This window comes from Globicephala melas, chromosome 3, assembly GCF_963455315.2.
Source record: "Globicephala melas chromosome 3, mGloMel1.2, whole genome shotgun sequence".
Classification (NCBI taxonomy): domain Eukaryota; kingdom Metazoa; phylum Chordata; class Mammalia; order Artiodactyla; family Delphinidae; genus Globicephala; species Globicephala melas.
In genome coordinates this window covers 25663008-25681821 of record NC_083316.1, presented here as the reverse complement: position 1 = coordinate 25681821, position 18814 = coordinate 25663008, and the positions used below count along the sequence as shown (strand labels likewise).

At 39.3% G+C, this 18814-nt stretch overlaps 1 protein-coding gene and 1 pseudogene across 4 annotated transcripts in view; both read left to right on the top strand.

The window, feature by feature from the left end:
- DROSHA (drosha ribonuclease III) overlaps positions 1-18814 on the top strand; it is a 129541-nt gene that overhangs the window by 109381 nt on the left and 1346 nt on the right. For all 4 annotated transcript variants that reach the window (XM_030843643.2, XM_060295689.1, XM_060295690.1 and 1 more), the window contains 5 exons: positions 10368-10509; positions 13316-13398; positions 13490-13593; positions 15809-15901; positions 16710-16756. In XM_030843643.2, the coding sequence (XP_030699503.2) occupies positions 10368-10509; positions 13316-13398; positions 13490-13593; positions 15809-15901; positions 16710-16756 (469 nt within the window). The remainder of the gene's footprint in view (positions 1-10367; positions 10510-13315; positions 13399-13489; positions 13594-15808; positions 15902-16709; positions 16757-18814) is intronic.
- Positions 10517-13283, top strand: LOC115845594 (mitochondrial import inner membrane translocase subunit Tim8 A pseudogene; annotated as a pseudogene).

Genomic DNA, 18814 nt, shown 5'->3' with positions numbered 1-18814 from the left:
TTGCGGCGAGCGGGGGCTACTCTTCCTTGTGGTGCACCGTCTTCTCACCTCAGTGGCCTCTCTTGTTGCAGAGCATGGGCTCTAGGTGGGTGGGCTTCAGTAGTTGTGGCACGTGGGCCCAGTAGTTGTAGGCTGCAGAGCACAGGCTCAGTACTTGTGGTGTGCGGGCTCAGTTGCTCCACGGCATGTGACATCCTGCTGGACCAGGACTCGAACCTGTGTCGCTTGCATTGGCAGGTGGATTCTTAACCACTGCACCACCAGGGAAGTCCTGGCCCCTTGCTTTAATAGAGCTGTTTCATCATCCTGGAAAACCCCTTCCTACTGTCTTAGTCTATTCAGGCTGTTATAGCAAAATAGCACAAACAGGATGGCTTATGAACAGCAGAAATTTATTGCTCACAGTTCTGGAGATGGAGAGTCTGAGATCAGAGTGCCAGCATGGTCAGCTGAGGGCTCTCTTCTGGCTCGCAGACTTCTCATTGTACCTTCACAGGGTGGAAGGGGCAAGAGATCAGTATGAGGCTTCTTTTTTTTTTAGCATGTAATAAATTTACTTATTTAATAAAGTTCCTCTTTCTCATGATAGCTTCTGATTTAGTTGTTGTTGTTTTTAACATCTTTATTGGAGCATAATTGCTTTACAATGGTGTGTTAGTTTCTGCTATATAATAAAGTGAATAACATATACATATATCCCCATATCTCTTCCCTCAAGCATCTCCCTCCCACCCTCCCTATCCCACCCCTCTAGGTGGTCACAGAGCACCGAGCTGATCTCCCTGTGCCTTGCGGCTGCTTCCCACTAGCTATCTATTTTACATTTGGTAGTGTATATATGTCCATGCCACTCTCTCACGTTGTTCCAGCTTACCCTTCCCCGTCCCCATGTCCTCAAGTCCATTCTCTACATCTGCGTCTTTACTCCTGTCCAGCCCCTAGGTTCTTCAGAACCTTTTCTTTTTAGATTCCATATATATGTGTTAGCATACAGTATTTGTTTTTCTTTCTGACTTACTTCACTCTGTATGACAGTCTCTAGGTCCATCCACCTCACTGCAAATAACTCAATTTCGTTTCTTTTTATGGCTGAGTAATATTCCATTGTACGTATGTGCCACATCTTCTTTATCCATTCATCTGTTTGTGGACACTTAGGTTGCTTCCATGTCCTAGCTATTGTAAATAGTGCTGCAATGAACATTGTGGTACATGACTTTTCTTGAATTATGGTTTTCTCAGGGTATACGCCCAGTACTGGGATTGCTGGGTCATATGATAGTTCTGTTTTTAGTTTTTTAAGGAACCTCCATACTGTTCTCCATAGTGGCCGTATCAATTTACATTCCCACCAACAGTGCAGGAGGGTTCCCTTTTCTCCACACCCTCTCTAGCACTTATTGTTTGTATATTTTTTGATGATGGCCATTCTGACTGGTGTGAGGTGATATCTCACTGTAGTTTTGATTTGCATTTCTCTAATGATTAGTGATGTTGAGCATCCTTTCATGTGTTCATTGGCAATCTGTATATCATCTTTGGAGAGATGTCTGTTTAGGTCTTCTGCCCAATTTTGGATTGGTTGTTTGTTTTTTTGATACTGAGCTGCATGAGCTGCTTGTAAATTTTGGAGATTAATCCTTTGTCAGTTGCTTCATTTGCAAATATTTTCTCCCATTCTGAGGGTTGTCTTTTCGTCTTGTTTATGTTTTCCTTTGCTGTGCAAAAGCTTTGAAGTTTCATTAGGTCCCAGTTGTTTATTTTTGTTTTTACTTCCATTTTTCTAGGAGGTGGGTCAAAAAGGATCTTGCTGTGATTTATGTCATAGAGTGTTCTGCCTATGTTTCCCTCTAAGAGTTTTTTAATATCTGGCCTTACATTTAGATCTTTCATCCAGTTTGAGTTTATTTTGTGTGTGGTGTTAGGGACTGTTCTAATTTCATTCTCTTACATGTAGCTGTCCAGTTTTCCCAGCACCACTTATTGAAGAGGCTGTCTTTTCTCCATTGTATATTCTTGCCTCCTTTATCAAAGATAAGGTGACCATCTGTGCGTGGGTTTATCTCTGGGCTTTCTATCCTGTTCCATTGATCTGTATTTCTGTTTTTGAGCCAGTACCATACTGTCTTGATTCCTGTAGCTTTGTAATATAGTCTGAAGTCAGGGAGCCTGATTCCTCCAACTCCATTTTTCTTTCTCAAGATTGCTTAGGCTATTCGGGGTCTTTTGTGTTTCCATACAAATTGTGACATTTCTTGTTCTAGTTCTGTGAAAAATGCTATTGGTAGTTTGATAGGGATTGCACTGAATCTGTAGATTGCTTTGGGCCATATAGTCATTTTCACAGTGTTGATTCTTCCAATCCAAGAACATAGTATATCTCTCCATCTGTTTGTAACATCTTTAATTTCTTTCATCATTGTCTTATAGTTTTCTGCATACAGGTCTTTTGTCTCCTTAGGTAGGTTTATTCCTGGGTATTTTATTCTTTTTGTTGTAGTGGTAAATGGGAGTGTTTCCTTAATTTCTCTTTCAGACTTTTCATCATTAGTGTATAGGAATGCAAGAGATTTCTGTGCATTAATTTTGTATCCTGCTACTTTACCGAATTCATTGATTAGCTCTAGTAGTTTTCTGGTAGCATCTTTCGGATTCTCTAAGTATAGTATCATGTCATCTTCAAACAGTGACAGTTTTACTTCTTCTTTTCCGATTTGGATTTTTTTTTTTCTTTTTCTTCTCTCATTGCTGTGGCTAAAACTTTCAAAGCTGTTGAATAATAGTGGTGAGAATGGACAACCTTGTCTTGTTCCTTATCTTAGAGGAAATGGTTTCAGTTTTTCACCATTGAGAATGATGTTGGCTGTGGGTTTGTCATATATGGCCTTTATTATGTTGAGGTAAGTTCCCTCTATGCCTACTTTCTGGAGGTTTTTATCATAAATGGGTGTTGAATTTTGTCGAAAGCTTTTTCTGCATCTATTGAGATGATCGTATGGTTTTTATCCTTCAGTTTGTTAATATGGTGTATCACGTTGATTGATTTGCATATGTTGAAGAATCCTTGCATTCCTGGGTTAAACCCCACTTAATCATGGTACATGATCCCTTACTGTGCTGTTGGATTCTGTTTGCTAGTATTTTGTTGATGATTTTTGCATCCGTGTTCATCAGTGATATTGGCCTGTAGTTTTCTTTCTTTGTGACGTATTTGTCTGGTTTTGGTATCAGGGTGATGGTGGCCTCATAGAATGAGTTTGGGAGTGTTCCTCCCTCTGCTGTATTTTGGAAGAGTTCGAGAAGGATAGGTGTTAGTTCTCTAAATATTTGATAGAATTTGCCTGTGAAGCCATCTGGTCCTGGACTTTTGTTTGTTGGAAGATTTTTAATCACAGTTTCAATTTCAGTGCTTGTGATTGGTCTGTTTATAATTTCTATTTCTTCCTGGTTCAGTCTCGGGAGGTTGTGCTTTTCTAAGAATTTGACCATTTTATTGGCATAAAGTTGCTTGTAGTAATCTCTCATGATCCTTTGTATTTCTGCAGTGTCAGTTGTTACTTCTCCTTTTCCATTTCTAATTCTACTGATTTGAGTCTTCTCGCTTTTTTTCTTGATGAGTCTGGCTAATGGTTTATCGATTTAGTTTATCTTCTCAAAGAACCAGCTTTTAGTTTTATTGATCTTTGCTTTTGTTTCCTTCATTTCTTCTTCATTTATTTCTGATCTGACCTTTGTCATTTGTTTCCTTCCACTAACGTTGGGGTTTTTTTGTTCTTTCTCTGATTGCTCTAGGTGTAAGGTTAGGTTGTTTATTTGAGGTGTTTCTTGTTTCTTGAGGTAGGATTGTATAGCTATAAACCTCCCTCTTAGAACTGCTCTTGCTGCATCCCATAGGTTTTGGGTTGTCGTGTTTTCGTTGTCATTTGTTTCTAGGTATTTTTTGATTTCCTTTGATTTCTTCAGTTATCTCTTGGTTATTTAGTAGTGTATTGTTTAGCCTCCATGTGCTTGTATTTTTTACAGATTTTTCCCTGTAATTGATATCTAGTCTCATAGTGTTGTGGTCGGAAAAGATACTTGATTCGATATCAGTTTTTTTAGATTTACCAAGGCTTGATTTGTGACCCAAGATATGATCTATCCTGGAGGATGTTAACACCATGAGCACTTGAGAAGAACGTGTATTCTGTTGTTTTTGGATGGAATGTCCTATAAATATCAATTAAGTCCATCTTGTTTAATGTATCATTTAAAACTTATGTTTCCTTATTTTTTTTTCATTTTGGATGATCTGTCCATTGGTGAAAGTGAGGTATTAAAGTTCCCTACTATGAATATGTTACTGTCGATTTCCCCTTTTATGGCTGTTAGTATTTGCCTTATGTATTGAGGTGCTCCTATTTTGGGTGCATAAATATTTACAATTGTTATATCTTCTTCTTGGATCAATCCCTTGATCATTATGTAGTGTCCTTCTTTGGCTTTTGTAATAGTCTTTATTTTAAAGTTTATTTTGTGTGATATGAGAATTTCTACTCCAGCTTTCTTTTGATTTCCATTTGCATGGAATATCTTTTTCCATCACCTCACTTTCAGTCTGTATGTGTCCCTAGGTCTGAAGTGGGTCTCTTGTAGACAGCATATATACGGGTCTTGTTTTTGTATCCATTCAGCCAGTCTGTGTCTTTTGGTTGGAGCATTTAATCCACTTACATTTAAGGTAGTTATTGATATGTATGTTCCTATTACCATTTTCTTAATTGTTTTAGGTTTGTTATTGTAGGTCCTTTCCTTCTCTTATGTTTCCTGCCTAGAGAAGTTCCTTTAGCATTTGTTGTAAAGCTGGTTTGGTGGTGCTGAATTCTCTTAGCTTTTGCTTGTTTGTAAAGGTTTTAATTTCTCAGTCGAATCTGAAAGAGGTCCTTGCTGGGTAGAGTAATCTTGGTTGTAGGTTTTTCCCTTTCATGACTTTAAATATGTCCTGCCACTCCCTTCTGGCTTGCAGAGTTTCTGCTGAAAGATAGCTGTTAACCTTATGGGGATTCCCTAGTTTGTCATTTGTTGCTTTTCTCTTGCTGCTCTTAATATTTTTTTCTTTGTATTTAATTTTTGATAGTTTGATTAATATGTGTCTTGTCATGTTCCTCCTTGGATTCATTCTGTATGGGACTCTCTGTGTTTCTTGGACTTGATTATTTCCTTTCCCATATTAAGGAAGTTTTCAACTGTAGTCTCTTCAAATATTTTCTCAATCCCTTTTTTTTTCTCTTCTTCTTCTGGGACCCCTGTAATTCAAATGTTGGTGCGTTTAATGTCCCAGAGGTTTCTGAGACTGTCCTCAATTCTTTTCATTCTTTTTTTTTTTCTGCTCTGTGGTAATTATTTCCACTCTTTTATCTTCCACATCACTTATCCATTCTTCTGCCTCAGTTATTCTGCTATTTATTCCTTCTAGAGAATTTTTAATTTCATTTATTTTGTTGTTCATCATCGTTTGTTTGCTGTTAGTTCTTCTAGGTCCTTGTTAAATGTTTCTTGTATTTCCTCCATTCTATTTCCAAGATTTTGGATCATCTTTATATCATTACTCTGAATTCTTTTTCAGGTCACCTGCCTATTCCTCTTCAATTGTTTGGTCTAGTGGGTTTATGCCTTGCTCCTTCATCTGCTGTGTGTTTTTCTGTCTTCTCATTTTGCTTAACTTACCGTGTTTGGGGTCTCCTTTTCACAGGCTGCAGGTTCATAGTTCTTGTTGTTTTTGGTGTCTGCCCCCAGTGGGTAAGGTTGGTTCGGTGGGTTGTGTAGGCTTCCTGGTGGCAGGGACTGGTTCCTGTGTTCTGGTGGATGAGCCTGGATCTTGTCTTTCTGGTGGGCAGGACCATGTCCGGTGGTGTGTTTTGGGATATCTGTGAACTTATTATGATTTTAGGCAGCCTCTCTGCTAATGAGTGCGGTTGTGTTCCTGTCTTGCTAGTTGTTTGGCATAAGGTGTCCAGCACTGTAGCTTGCTGGTTGTTGAGTGGAGCTGGGTCTTAGAGTTGAGATGGAAATCTCTGGGAGAGCTTTCGCTGTTTGATATTATGTGGGGCCCAGAGGTCTCTCGTGGACCAACGTCCTGAACTCGACTCTCCCACCTCAGAGGCTCAGGCCTGACACCCAGTTGGAGCACCAACACCCTGTCAGCCACTCGGCTCAGAAAAAAAGAGAGAAAGATAAAGGAAGAAAGAAAGAAAAATAAATAAATAAATAAAATAAAGTTACTAAAAATAAATTATTAAAAATAAAAAAGTGAATAATTAATTTTAAAAAGAAGGGAAGAAGAGAGCAACCAAACCAAAAAACAAATCCACCATTGATAACAAGCAGTAAAAACTATACTAAAAAACAAAGAAACAAAAAAAGCCAAAAATGGACAGAGAGAACCCTAGGACAAATAGTAAAAGCAAAGCTATACAGACAAAATAACACAAAGAAGCATACACCTACACACTCACAGAAAGAAGAAAAGGAAAAAATATATATATATTAAAAAAAAAAAAAGGAAGAAAGCAACCAAATCAATAAACAAATCTACCAATGATAGTAAGCTCTAAATACTAAACTAAAATAAACATGAAACCAGAAACCAATTAGATGCAGAAAGCCAACCCCAAGCCTACAGTTGCTCCCAAAGTCCACTGCCTCAATTTTGGGAGGATTCGTTGTCTATTCAGGTATTCCATAGATGCTGGTACATCAAGTTGATTGTGGAGATTTAATCCCCTGCTCCTGAGGCTGCAGGGAGAGATTTCCCTTTCTCTTCTTTGTTCGCACAGCTCCTGGCATTCAGCTTTGGATTTGGCCCTGCCTCTGCATGTAGGTCTCCTGAGGTCATCTGTTCTTCGCTCAGACAGGATCGGGTTAAAGGAGCTGCTGATTCGGGGGCTTTGGCTCACTCAGGCCAGGCGGAGGGAGGGGTATGGAGTGCGGGGCGAGCCTGCGGCGGCAGAGACAGGTGTGATGTTGCCTCAGCCTGAGGCGCGCCGTGTGTTCTCCCAGGGAAGTTGTCCCTGCATCACGGGACCCTGGCAGTGGCGGGCTGCACAGGCTCCCAGGAGGGGAGGTGTGGATAGTGACCTGTGCTTGCAGACAGGCTTCTTGGTGGCTGCAGCAGCAGCCTTAGTGTTTCCTGCTTGTCTCTGGTGTCTGTGCTGATAGGGGCCTCTTTTATAAGGGCATTGCTCCCATTCATGAGGGCTCCACTCTCATGACCTAATCACCTTCCAGGGGCCCCCACCTCCTAATGCCATCACCTTTAGGGGTTAGGATTTCAACATATGAATTTTGCAGTGACACAAACACTCAGACCATTGCACCCATTCTTCTCCCACTGGCAGATGCATTCTTTTCAGTTCTGACTCTACATTCATCAGAATCCACCTACATAAAATTTTTAAAAACGTACTTGTCCAGAAATTCTAATCCCTTGGTTCTTGGAAGAGGCCTGAGTACCAGTATGACAGAACTAACTAATGATTCTGTTATAACAGCCAGCTAGGTCAACAAGCCTCTGAAACGTTTTTACTCAGGGGTCAGGTCCTCCAGGAGGCCTTTTTGAAAAGCTGGGTTGGAGAAGAGTACCTGCGTGTGCTGTGGCCTCTGCTGTCACTGCAGCTGTCACAGTGCATTGCATTGGCCACTTTGTGTATGGCTTCCTTCAGAGATTAGCAGCTCTCAGAGGGCAGCCACGGGATGTTGATCAGCTCAGATCTTCAGCCAGCAGCCCAGGGTCTGCTATAGCATCAGCCTCCACAGCTGTTGCACTGAACTGCCATAACTTTAGGTGGTTTTTTGCCTTGTGATCCCCTCTTGATCTCACTCGTTGGCAAACAGCATGATTTATTCTGAAACAGGGTTCAGCAAAGGCCAAGGATGGAGGCTGTCATTTAAAGAACTGCCATTCAGACTTTGTTGTTTAAGAGCAACGTCTTACCTCTTTTCAACCCATCTTCTAAATTTAAACTGACTCTAAAAATATGGATGATTTATATCTTCCTTCTCCCCCACTGACTTTTGGTTCAGGCTCCAAGTTTTGGCAAGAACTGAAAGATCTCACCTTCTGCTGGCCACCCTGCCGGTGCTTTGAGACCCATCGGGGCATATCTTAAATAAAATTGGTAGTGTTTCTGTTTACATCCTCACTGCTTTCCTCCTTCCCTGTCAGACAGCATTACTGCTCAGCACCGAATGAGGAGCCCTGAGGCTGGAAGGCGGCAGCTGGGGCCCAATAACCAGTGACATATTTTGGTTTGTGTGAGCTCATATGTACATCAGGCATGCCATGATTCTAAGGCATGAAATCTCCATACATGCAGCCCAAGTTAGAGTTTTCTCCTCTCACCAAAAGCATGTACTGAGAGAGAAGCTAGTTCACGCAGCATAGCCATATTCTCAAAATAGCCCTTCTGTTCCCCCATGGCCTGTACTTTGTGAACCTCCCCCTCCCCCATTATAAATCCAGACTGAAAAAGATGTCTCCCTTCCAGCTTCCAGCTCAGTTATTCTGTAATTACAAGATATTAGACTGGTGGGCTCCCTAATGGTTGCGTTTTTGTTTTGTTTTGTTTTGTTATTTTTGGCTGCGCCGCATGGCTTGCAGCATCGTAGTTCCCCGACCAGGGATTGAACCTGGGCCACAGCTGTGAAAGTGCTGAGTCTTAACCACTGGACCACCAGGGAATTCCCTGGTTGTGTCTTCTTTTTAACGTTATATGCTAGGCCTTTTTAATTTTGAGCTTCTCTGTGGATATTAATTTTAATGAAAACACTGTATTGAAGAAAAGATTGAGTTTAGGGGCAATCGGAGGAGGAAAGGAGCAGAGACAAGCAAAGAATAACAGTCTAACTCAACAGCAAGCATGGCATGTGAAGATCAAGTTGTATTTCTGCTTCATGAATCATTGTCAGACAAATTAAGAACATATTGTTTCTTATTTATCTATTGTCAAGGTTGCAGTCTCAGGCATTGAGGATAAATCTTGATTTTCATAAGCTCAGTTGACACTGTGGAGCCACAGAGCATAAAACTTGCATCTAATAAACAGAGTTCGATGTGGAACGGCAGGGGATATAATACCAGCATAACTTGCAGTGCTTCCTGTTCCTTGGCCCTGGTGTCAGGGTTATTCCTTAGCAGGAAGGAATTGTACTAGACCAAGAGTTTGTTTTATCTGTTGTAAGAAAAAGTTCTAGTTTTAGGTACTTCATTCCCCCAAATCTTAGAGATTGGGGATAATTACTTTCAGCTTTTGTTTGGTGAGTTCTCATCTTTGTATCTACCCACTTTCTCCAGCCTCCCTCCCCACCTTCCTTTAGTGAGTGATCAGTGACTTAAATTCCTAAGCCATGCTTGTTTTATGGACACGTCCACAATAGACTGGTTGTACAATTTTCATGCACTGTTTAATGTTACTACTTGGATGGTCCTTTTAGAGGACTGCTAGCTGACTGAAATTCCCAGTAGAAATTTTTGTTTGGAATTCCTGAAGTTGAAATACGGAAATTACATTTTAATTTGATTAAAAATAAAGGGTCTCAGCTTGAAAAACTATGAGTCAGGATATATAGTATATATAATCTTTATATATATATATATACACATATAAATCTGATATATATATATATATATATATACACAATATAAATCTTTAAAGAATGAAAGTAAAATGTAAATAAATAATTTCAATATTTTAAATAATACTAAAGCGTCACTTCCCCAAATCCTGTGATATCAAAATTAGCATCAGTGCCATAAAATGTGAAGCTTATTTTTGACTTTTTAAAAAATGCTCCTTTAAAACTAACGTACAGTGACAGAAAGTAGGTCAAGCTTGCCTGGTGATAGATGGATTGGATTGATTGGTCGCCAAGGGGCCAGGGAACTTGTTTGGGGTAACAGAAATGTAGAAGCTTGTCAAAACTCATTTACCTATACTTAAAATGGGTGCATTTTATTATATGCAAATTATACTTCAATAAGTTGATTTTTTTAAAGTTTTAATGCTCCTTGGTTTAGTAACATTAAACTTAATGGAATCTTTGACCTTTAGTATAGTATAGCATCTCCCCCAACACTGCTCACTGCTACTAAACAACTAAATGTACTATTTAAATGTCAGTTAGGTAAAATCCAAGAGCAGAGTAAGTTATTAAGGAGAAACTAGAAGCATGTGGAATTTGTCACTGTTGCCTGGGGGTGGTGGTTGAGAACTTAAGCCATTGCTTGCCTAGGTGTCCCTGTGGTCTAGGCTGGGTGGGCCCAACACAGGAGCAAGAGAGAGACCAAAAGTGAAATGGTTTCTAAATGTACCTCAATTCCTTTTGGCCAGCTGTTGCGAAGCTCTTTGGTGAATAACAGAACTCAAGCCAAGGTAGCAGAGGAATTGGGCATGCAGGAATATGCCATCACCAACGACAAGACCAAGAGGCCTGTGGCCCTTAGGACCAAGACCTTGGCCGACCTTTTGGAATGTGAGTCCTAGGGAATAAAGCTTTTCTCTTAACCTGCAGGTTCAAGTTTAAATCAATGGACCAAATTTATGCTGCTTCTCATTATTATTATTTTCTGATTAAAGAAACCTCTTCTCTATTTTAATTTTTATTTATGCTTCTCTCCAAAGCTTGTTTGAAGGAGAATAATTTGGAATTAAGACTTGTGAATAATGAGCAGTGGAGGCTAACACAACATTGTAAAGCAGCCATACTCCAATAAAAATTTAAAAAAAAAGACTTGTGGATAATGAATTAATGTTCAGTCTGTGTTCACTAATGCTCCCCCCTCCTCACCCTACGCCCCTCCATCCTAATGCTCAGCCATCACATCTCTTTGTGTGAAACAGTAACAGAATGTGAAGATGGGAAATAGTGAATCATAGCTGTTTTTGCCACCCAGCAGCCTTTAGATAGAGGCCTAGAAGAAAGAAGGTAATTTATTCCCTAAATACTAAAACAGTTGTCTATTGTTGTGAATGAACTCAAAGCTCTATGGACAATGTTGTCATCTCTTGCAGTTATCAGACCATCTGATATGGTCTCGTAGCATTATAAGTAATCCTATTATAGCTAACTAAAGGATTATACACACAATTTTATTGTTTCTGATACTACTGTAAAATAAGTGGGCCATTCACTGGGTCTTGGAACCTTTTTTTTTTTTAATGTTTTGGTATTTTTGGCAATTGGAATTATATACAGATATTAAAGTCTACCATGCAAGATCAGCTGATTTACAAAGTGCAAAGGCAATCTGACTAAGGAGCTTAAAAGAACTTCTTTTTCAATTAAAGAAAAGTAACTTAAGATTAGAATTAGAAAAAAAGTAAGTTGAGTGATCATCAGTCTCACTGGCTTTTTTTAGCTCAACAAAAGCTATTTTTATTCCTCCTTTTAAAAACTCGCCGTTTGTTGTGTGGTGAAGGTACCTTTTAATGAAGCTGTCTTTGGGGTCACCATTTTTTAATGCAAATTTGGTTATATTGTTTAATTGTCATTAAGCGCAGTATTAATTTTTTCTCTGTTTCGGCAGATTGAATCTATAAATTGTCCCATATCTGTTGATGAAAGGTAACACAAACCCTTGTAAATGGGTGATCTCCTCAAGATCAGTGTTAAGAATAGCAGGCCCCAAGGATGTGCTCATTCTGGCATCACATCTGATCTTCAAGTTTTATTTTGATTTATTTGATGTTAACATGGTTGTGTTCCCAGGTGTCATTCTTTCCCTGCTATACAGCAGCACTTTGTGTATCATTTTAACTAATTATTCATTTATCCCTTAGTCAAACGTAATTTGGTCTTTGTGGTTTTGCATCTTAATTATACATCTCTATTGCTGCTTTTAATATTAGTGATAAAGAGTAGTTCTTGTTTGAAGAAAGATGAAACGGTAGTGCTAAAAAATAAAGAGGGCTTGGAAGTTAACGTTTCTTAAAAGTCTAGGACTTGGGAAGGTCGGTGAGTTGGTGCGGAGTTTGTCTCGGCACGCGTGGCCGCGCTGGGATGGAGTCCTCCTCGTCTTCCTCCGCAGTGGGTTTGGGCTCGGTCGACCCGCAGCTGCAGCATTTCATCGAGGTAGAGACTCAGAAGCAGCGCTTCCAGCAGCTGGTGCACCAGATGACGGAACTTTGTTGAGAAAAGTGCATGGACAAGCCTGGGCCAAAGTTGGACAGTCGGGCTGAGGCCTGTTTTGTGAACTGCGTTGAGCGCTTCATTGATACAAGCCAATTCATCTTGAATCGACTGGAACAGACCCAGAAATCCAAGCCAGTCTTCTCAGAAAGCCTTTCTGACTGACCTGAGTATTACCTCTTTGGAAAAGGAAGGTAGTTCAAGAAATGAAGAGCAGTTGATGGGATGGTTGAAGAAAAGGCTGTGGGGGGATCGGCTCCCACCTTTGTCACTCTTGGGACATCCTGTCATCTGAGAATGAACAAAGACCAATTTTTGTGTGTGGGGGTGGTTTGAGGGTCAAATGTGTTTGGGGTTGTGTTTTTTAATGCTAATCTTGGGAAAACAATTGACAGATGAATGGAAAACTCTACTAGATGTATATTACTGTATGTGGGATGATGCTTTCCTCATAGTCCCATTAACTGCTTCCTACAATTTTAATAGTGGAACTGCTCTATAGTTTGATAGTGGGACCACATAGGTAATAATCTGTTATTTGTGTGGATTCCTTTCAGATTTCTGGAGAGATCGATAGACATCTTTGTGTCTCTCAGAAAGGGCAGCAGTGGGGGAAAGAGTAATTTGGTACTTTCCTGTAGGCCTCCTTATCTAATGTTTGATTATCAGTGCTGGAAAAAAAATGTATGGATTATTCATACAGTACATTTCACCTTTCTAGGTTATCTCCCTCCCTTATACTGTGATTCACTTAAATATCTGTATGTAAAGTACAGTCTTGAGCTAGTACAGGTAGCCTGAGAGTCTAGAGGCCTTTAGTTAAAGGAATCTAGCCAGCGAACATAATTCTCATACTAAACTGCCACAAGGAACAAGTTAACTTACCCTGTATGTCAGAGTCCAAAAAAATTTAAAGATGTGCCTAAATGAAAAAATAAGTTATAAAGATTTAGGCCAGTCAAAAACTAACAGCAGTTTCAGGTAGAGGTGCATGCCTAATGTAAATCAGCATAGTTTCCATTTACTGCGTTCTTTTAATCACTGAAATAAAAGCTTCTACAAGAAAAAAAAAAAAAAAAGTCTAGGACTTGTACTCTTTCTAGTAAATGGCAATGCATTGTGGCTTATTTTTACGTATTCTCTTTTTCAGCATTTATTGCAGCTCTGTACATTGATAAGGATTTGGAATATGTTCATACTTTCATGAATGTTTGTTTCTTTCCACGATTAAAAGTAAGCTCCTATAAAATTTAAATTGGTTGTATGCTCTATGCTTGGTGATTCTAGAACCCTTTACTAAAAACTTTTTGGGGACTTGTTGCAGGAGTTCATTTTGAATCAGGATTGGAATGACCCCAAATCCCAGCTTCAGCAGTGTTGCTTGACACTTAGGACAGAAGGAAAAGAGCCAGACATTCCTCTGTACAAGTGAGTACCTGCTGCCCACAGGCTGTTGGATCCGGGAAGCTTAGAGTAATGCTCCATGTGCCTGGAGGAAAAACTAATCACTGTGGGGTAATGGCCACATGAGTCCTGCATGGAGACGTCTTGACTCTGGGCCCAATGCTCAAACTCTTTGGGCCTCTCAGTCTTTGAGCTCTAAGTAAGTGGGTCACATTCGATTATCTGTGCTTTCTCCCATCTCTAAAATGCTTTGGGAACTGCTCCCTGGGAGAAAGACGTGCTCAGATAATTTTTCTGATCAAGATCAGAAAAATTTAGCTTAAATTGTTTTATGTACATTCTTATAGTTGTCTTCTTATTTCTTATAACCCCTGCTGCCTACGCATCTAGATTAGATGGTGTGTGCTTGTTTGTTTGTAACAGTACTTGTGTGTCTCTCTCCACTCTCTTTGAGGCCCTGCTGGCCTCTGTCCCGATTGCCTGATAGGCAATCACTGTAAAAAGCAGGGCAGTTCTTCACCGCTGCTATATTATTCAAATATTTGGAACTTTTCTTTTCAGAATGTGTACTAAAAGCTGCCGTGTACATTTGAATATCTTTAGTGACACATCTTTATCCTTTGAGTAGTAGCCAAAAGTCATTCAAAGGAAACGCAGGTCATTAAACACGTAACACCAGTTTTGATGAAAACAGGAGGTTTGACTCTGAAGTAGAGTAATTATCATGAGACATTCAGAAGGTGGTTTCAGAGGGTGGTCTCAGAAGGTGGTCTTAGAAGGTGGTTTCAAAGAGGAATTATAAAAGGGAGGGATTATCAAAATAACTGGGTTGCCTCCCAAGGTATGGTCTGGATATGTGTTTCTAAGGATGTTTAAGTATCTAGTTTTAGGACTGGGTTACCCCCGTCTCTGTACACACATGGGTGCAAGTACACACATTTGTGTGAGTGTTTCATATGGAATAAAAGCCCCTTCCTGCGGACTTTCTCAGACTTCACAGTACTCAAGGGAAAACACCAGAGTGGCAGCCGGGAATTTAAATCCTTTTTTATGTTTTTATTTAATAGTCACAACACGTTATAGGCTTTTTCACTAAAAGAAAAACTGAGGCCAAGAGAAGGTTGAGTCACCCCACAGCAGGCTGCTATAAATTGTCCCAAGAAGCTGTCACTGCTAAACAATGATTCCTTTACTTATTGGGAAAAAAACCAAATGTTTAGAAACAGCACTTTAACATGTGTCTAATAAGCATAATGAACATCCAAACTGTATGACATGAAAGGCTCAAAGTATTTCCTCATCAAAGTGATAATTAAAGTTCAATAAATAAAATGAGGATGATAAACTTCTCATAGCGCCAGCATGATTACTATAATAAGCACTACCTTTAAGAAGCCATCCGTGTACTTTCATCCTAGTGAGTATATACACACAAAGGAAATGACTGCTCCCTTCTCATATATCCCCCAAATGAAAGTACGTGATGAGCTTGTTCTTTTTTATCAAGATGATGGGGTTGTTTTACATAGTTTTTTCAAGATTACTGTGTTCATTCCATTATCTTTGTTGGCTGCGTTTAATTTCCCTTTTCCATGAAGTTATCAGTTTTACCACATTTGAAATCTGCACCTTGTCATTAAAATCCAGAGTGCCTGGAGTTTTGTTTTTTGGCAATTGTGTTGTGTACTCCACATCATAGCATACCTTTGAATTGATCTCTGATGTTTCAGAAATTAAATGTATTTTCTGATCTTTTAGATAAGATACCAGACATTAGAAAGAATCCGTAAAGGGTGTGAAGCCATTCAGCTCTGGCTTGAGGTGCATTACCCAAATATTTATGATTTTTCGCGGTGATTAGCACTGAAAAACAATGAACAGACTGAAATGGCCAACTTTTCACTGACAAAAGTTTGTTAATTTTATGATACTAGGAATAACACTTTGAAATTGTTAAAAAATATTTTACCCTTCGTTGTTCGCCTTCAGATACTGTTTATAATGCTTTGGGAAAAATATGTGTATATAAAAATCCACTGTAGAATTTTTAAAATTTCCTACTTCAAAGCTCTCTATATTTGTCACGTCAGCAAATCAAAACCTTACTCCTTTAATTTCCCTGTTAATTTTACCTTCCTCTCTCTAAGCAATAAGTCACATGGTTTTTCTTGGAGTTATATATTAGCAATAACAATTAAGTAACACTTTACGTAATTAATGTTTTTCCTTTTCCTTCCAGGACTCTGCAGACAGTGGGGCCATCCCATGCTAGGACCTATACCGTGGCTGTCTACTTCAAGGGAGAGAGAATCGGCTGTGGGAAAGGCCCAAGGTATGAGAAGAAGATACTTTAAATTTCTTCACATGAACATCCTGTGTGTCTGGCAGGTGCCTGCTTGGTATTTCCAAACTCTGCAGCCTGTCTTTTTAAACTCAGAGTATAGAGTATTCGAGGGTAATAGCAAAGTGAATCCCAAGGCTTAATGTCCCCACCAAGCTCAGCCCCAAACTTGAGAATCGGCCTTGAGCAGTGGGAATGCCATTGCCTAAAGGGTTTTGGCTACCTTGAGGAAAGAACATTACCTGGTGCACAGGTGAGGTCTGTCCAGTTTAAGTTACCCAACACTGCTGCAAGCATTTCATAGAACATGTCATGCATGACACAGCCATTAGACACTTGATCTCTTATTACTACTCACTTGAGCTCACATCTTCAGGTAAAAAGAATTTCGCATGTTATCACCTTTCTTTGAACCTTCCAATTTATATCTTAAACTGAGAAATGATTTGAAGTCTGTCTACACGTGTATTTTTTTACTCTTTGCCTCTTAAACTTTACACTGAAGATGTTCAAATTTAAGTAAGAAATACTTCAGACCTAATATAGATGGAAGGCATTTTATTGCAGTGTTAAAGGTGTGGAATGAATAACTTAACAGGCTTTGTGCAAATAAATGACATTTCTGCATGCCCTTGTGTGTATTCCTATCTGTGCAATTCAGTATGTGACAGTAGAAGTAATCAGATAAAATTTTATGAACGAAATATGAAAGAAAATCAGGCTGAATAATTTGGAGCCATGCTTTGTGTTTTTGAAAAAAAAATCTTAAAATGTACCTTGTCTTTATTTTATTTAATAGTATTCAGCAAGCAGAAATGGGAGCAGCAATGGATGCACTTGAAAAATGTAAGCCTATCTCTTTTTCTATAATTATATGTTCATAATGTAATGAGTATTTTATGGAAAGAAAATGGGGAAGTAGAAAAATGGTAAGTACTGATAAAATGTGATCTTTTCTTCATAATTATTCTCCAGACAGAGTGTAGTAGAATGTAAGATATGTATAAAATGGGCTTATAATTAAAAAAAAAAGTATTCCCAAATGCTTTTTGATTTTCATTTTCCTGTTTCTGTATAGAGTCCCACTCTCAGCACAGGTAACCCATGTGAGTGACTTAGTATATTTCATTCTACATATTTCTCTATACTTCTAAAATCTTAAACCTGTGATGGTTTTTTTCTTTTTAGTTTTTAGCCATTGTTTTATTAAGACAGGATATTTACGTACTTCTCTGCATCTTTCTTTTCTTGCTAAATAATACATCACGGGCAGCCCTGCAGGTCATAGTGGCTCCAATTCATTCTTTCTTAAGGGCTGCATAATATTTCATGCCATATTTTATTCAGCTTTTAAAATTTTTGGTGGACACTGTTTCTGTCTTTTTATCATTGTTGATAATAAAAGACGCTGTATTGCTGCTTTTAGTTCTAAGGGTTGGATTCCCAAGAGTGGGATGGCTGGGTTGAAGAAACTTCAATTATATAATTGACCCTATAGGGAACTACAGAGTCTTTTGTAAATTGAAGGCTTAAGTGCAAGGAAGTTTTCTTCTGAGGTATATCGTGCCGCTCAGCAGAACCTGTGGGTAAAACCTGACAGTGCAGTTCCCTCATGCTTCAAACGCCAGCTCAGTGTGGGTGAGAGCAAAGTGCGGGAAGCTAAAGGTAAAGAGGCCCCGGATGCTCAGCCTGGGAGAGATTCCAGGAAAGGCAGGAGGGCCGGGAGCCAAGTGGTAATTGGCGGATGATAGCTTGTGGGTGGGGGCAGGGGGAGGAGTCCTGGGGGCAGAAGCTGGTGTTACCAGGGTCCCATGTCCATGGAATCTTCACTGAGAGTTTTGTTGACTCTGTTGTGGAGCTTTTTTATATGTGTATAATCACATACTGAACTAAAAATGAGACTCCATTTTCCAGCTGTAGGGTTGTTAGAGATGATCTTTTGAGTTTTTGGTTTGTTTGCTTTCAACTATAAAACATACTGGAGAGATGGCTGATTCTGAGACTGGCCTCCACATGCATACTGGTGGAAGGGAATTGTTTAAACTGCTGGAAAACAGTTTGGCTGTCTGTATCAGGTCCTTAAAGAGGTTCATACCCTTTGATCTAGAGATTTCATTTCTAGGAGTCAAACCTAAGAAAATAATTGGAGCTATGAGCTAAAGTTCACCTACCACGATAAATGTGACAGCTTGGTTTGTAATAGCCAAAAAATCAACAGTCAAACTGCACGTTTGAAGGTAGGGAAATGTTTAAATAAATTATCCCAGAGATTGACAAACATTTTCTATAAAGGACCAGATAGTAAGTACTCTGTCACAATTATGCACCTCTGCCACTGTAGCCCGTAGGCTCGGGTAGTATGCAGATGGCTGGTGTCTGTGTTCCAATAAAATCTTATTTACCAAAACAGGTAGAGGGCTGTATTTGGCCTGTGGGCAGTAGTTTACCAACCCAAGTGTACCCATCAAAATGTGCCTATAACTATACTCTCCCAATGTAAGGATGGCTGGGGGAATGATTTTAAGTGTTCATGTGTCTGTGTAATATATGTGCACATTTACATTGCGTGTGTGTGTGGAGTATAACTTTACTTCATAGGAAAAGTGCTTATTATAAGGATATATTCTAAAAGCTTATCTATGGCTAGATCTGAGTGGTGGAATTAAGTACTCTTAATACTTGAAACCTGTGTTTTATACAGTACATAAGGAATCAAATTAATATCGTTTAGAGAATAGGATTTTATTGCCGTTTTATTTCTAAAATATGCCATTATGGCTCCTCTTTTGTTTAAAGTCAATCACTGACTCTTAGGTCTTAGGTGATTCACCACCTGCCTTTCAGATCCTTTTCCTACCACCCTCCCTGTCCCTCCTCCCACCTGGGGTGAAAAATGGGACACTG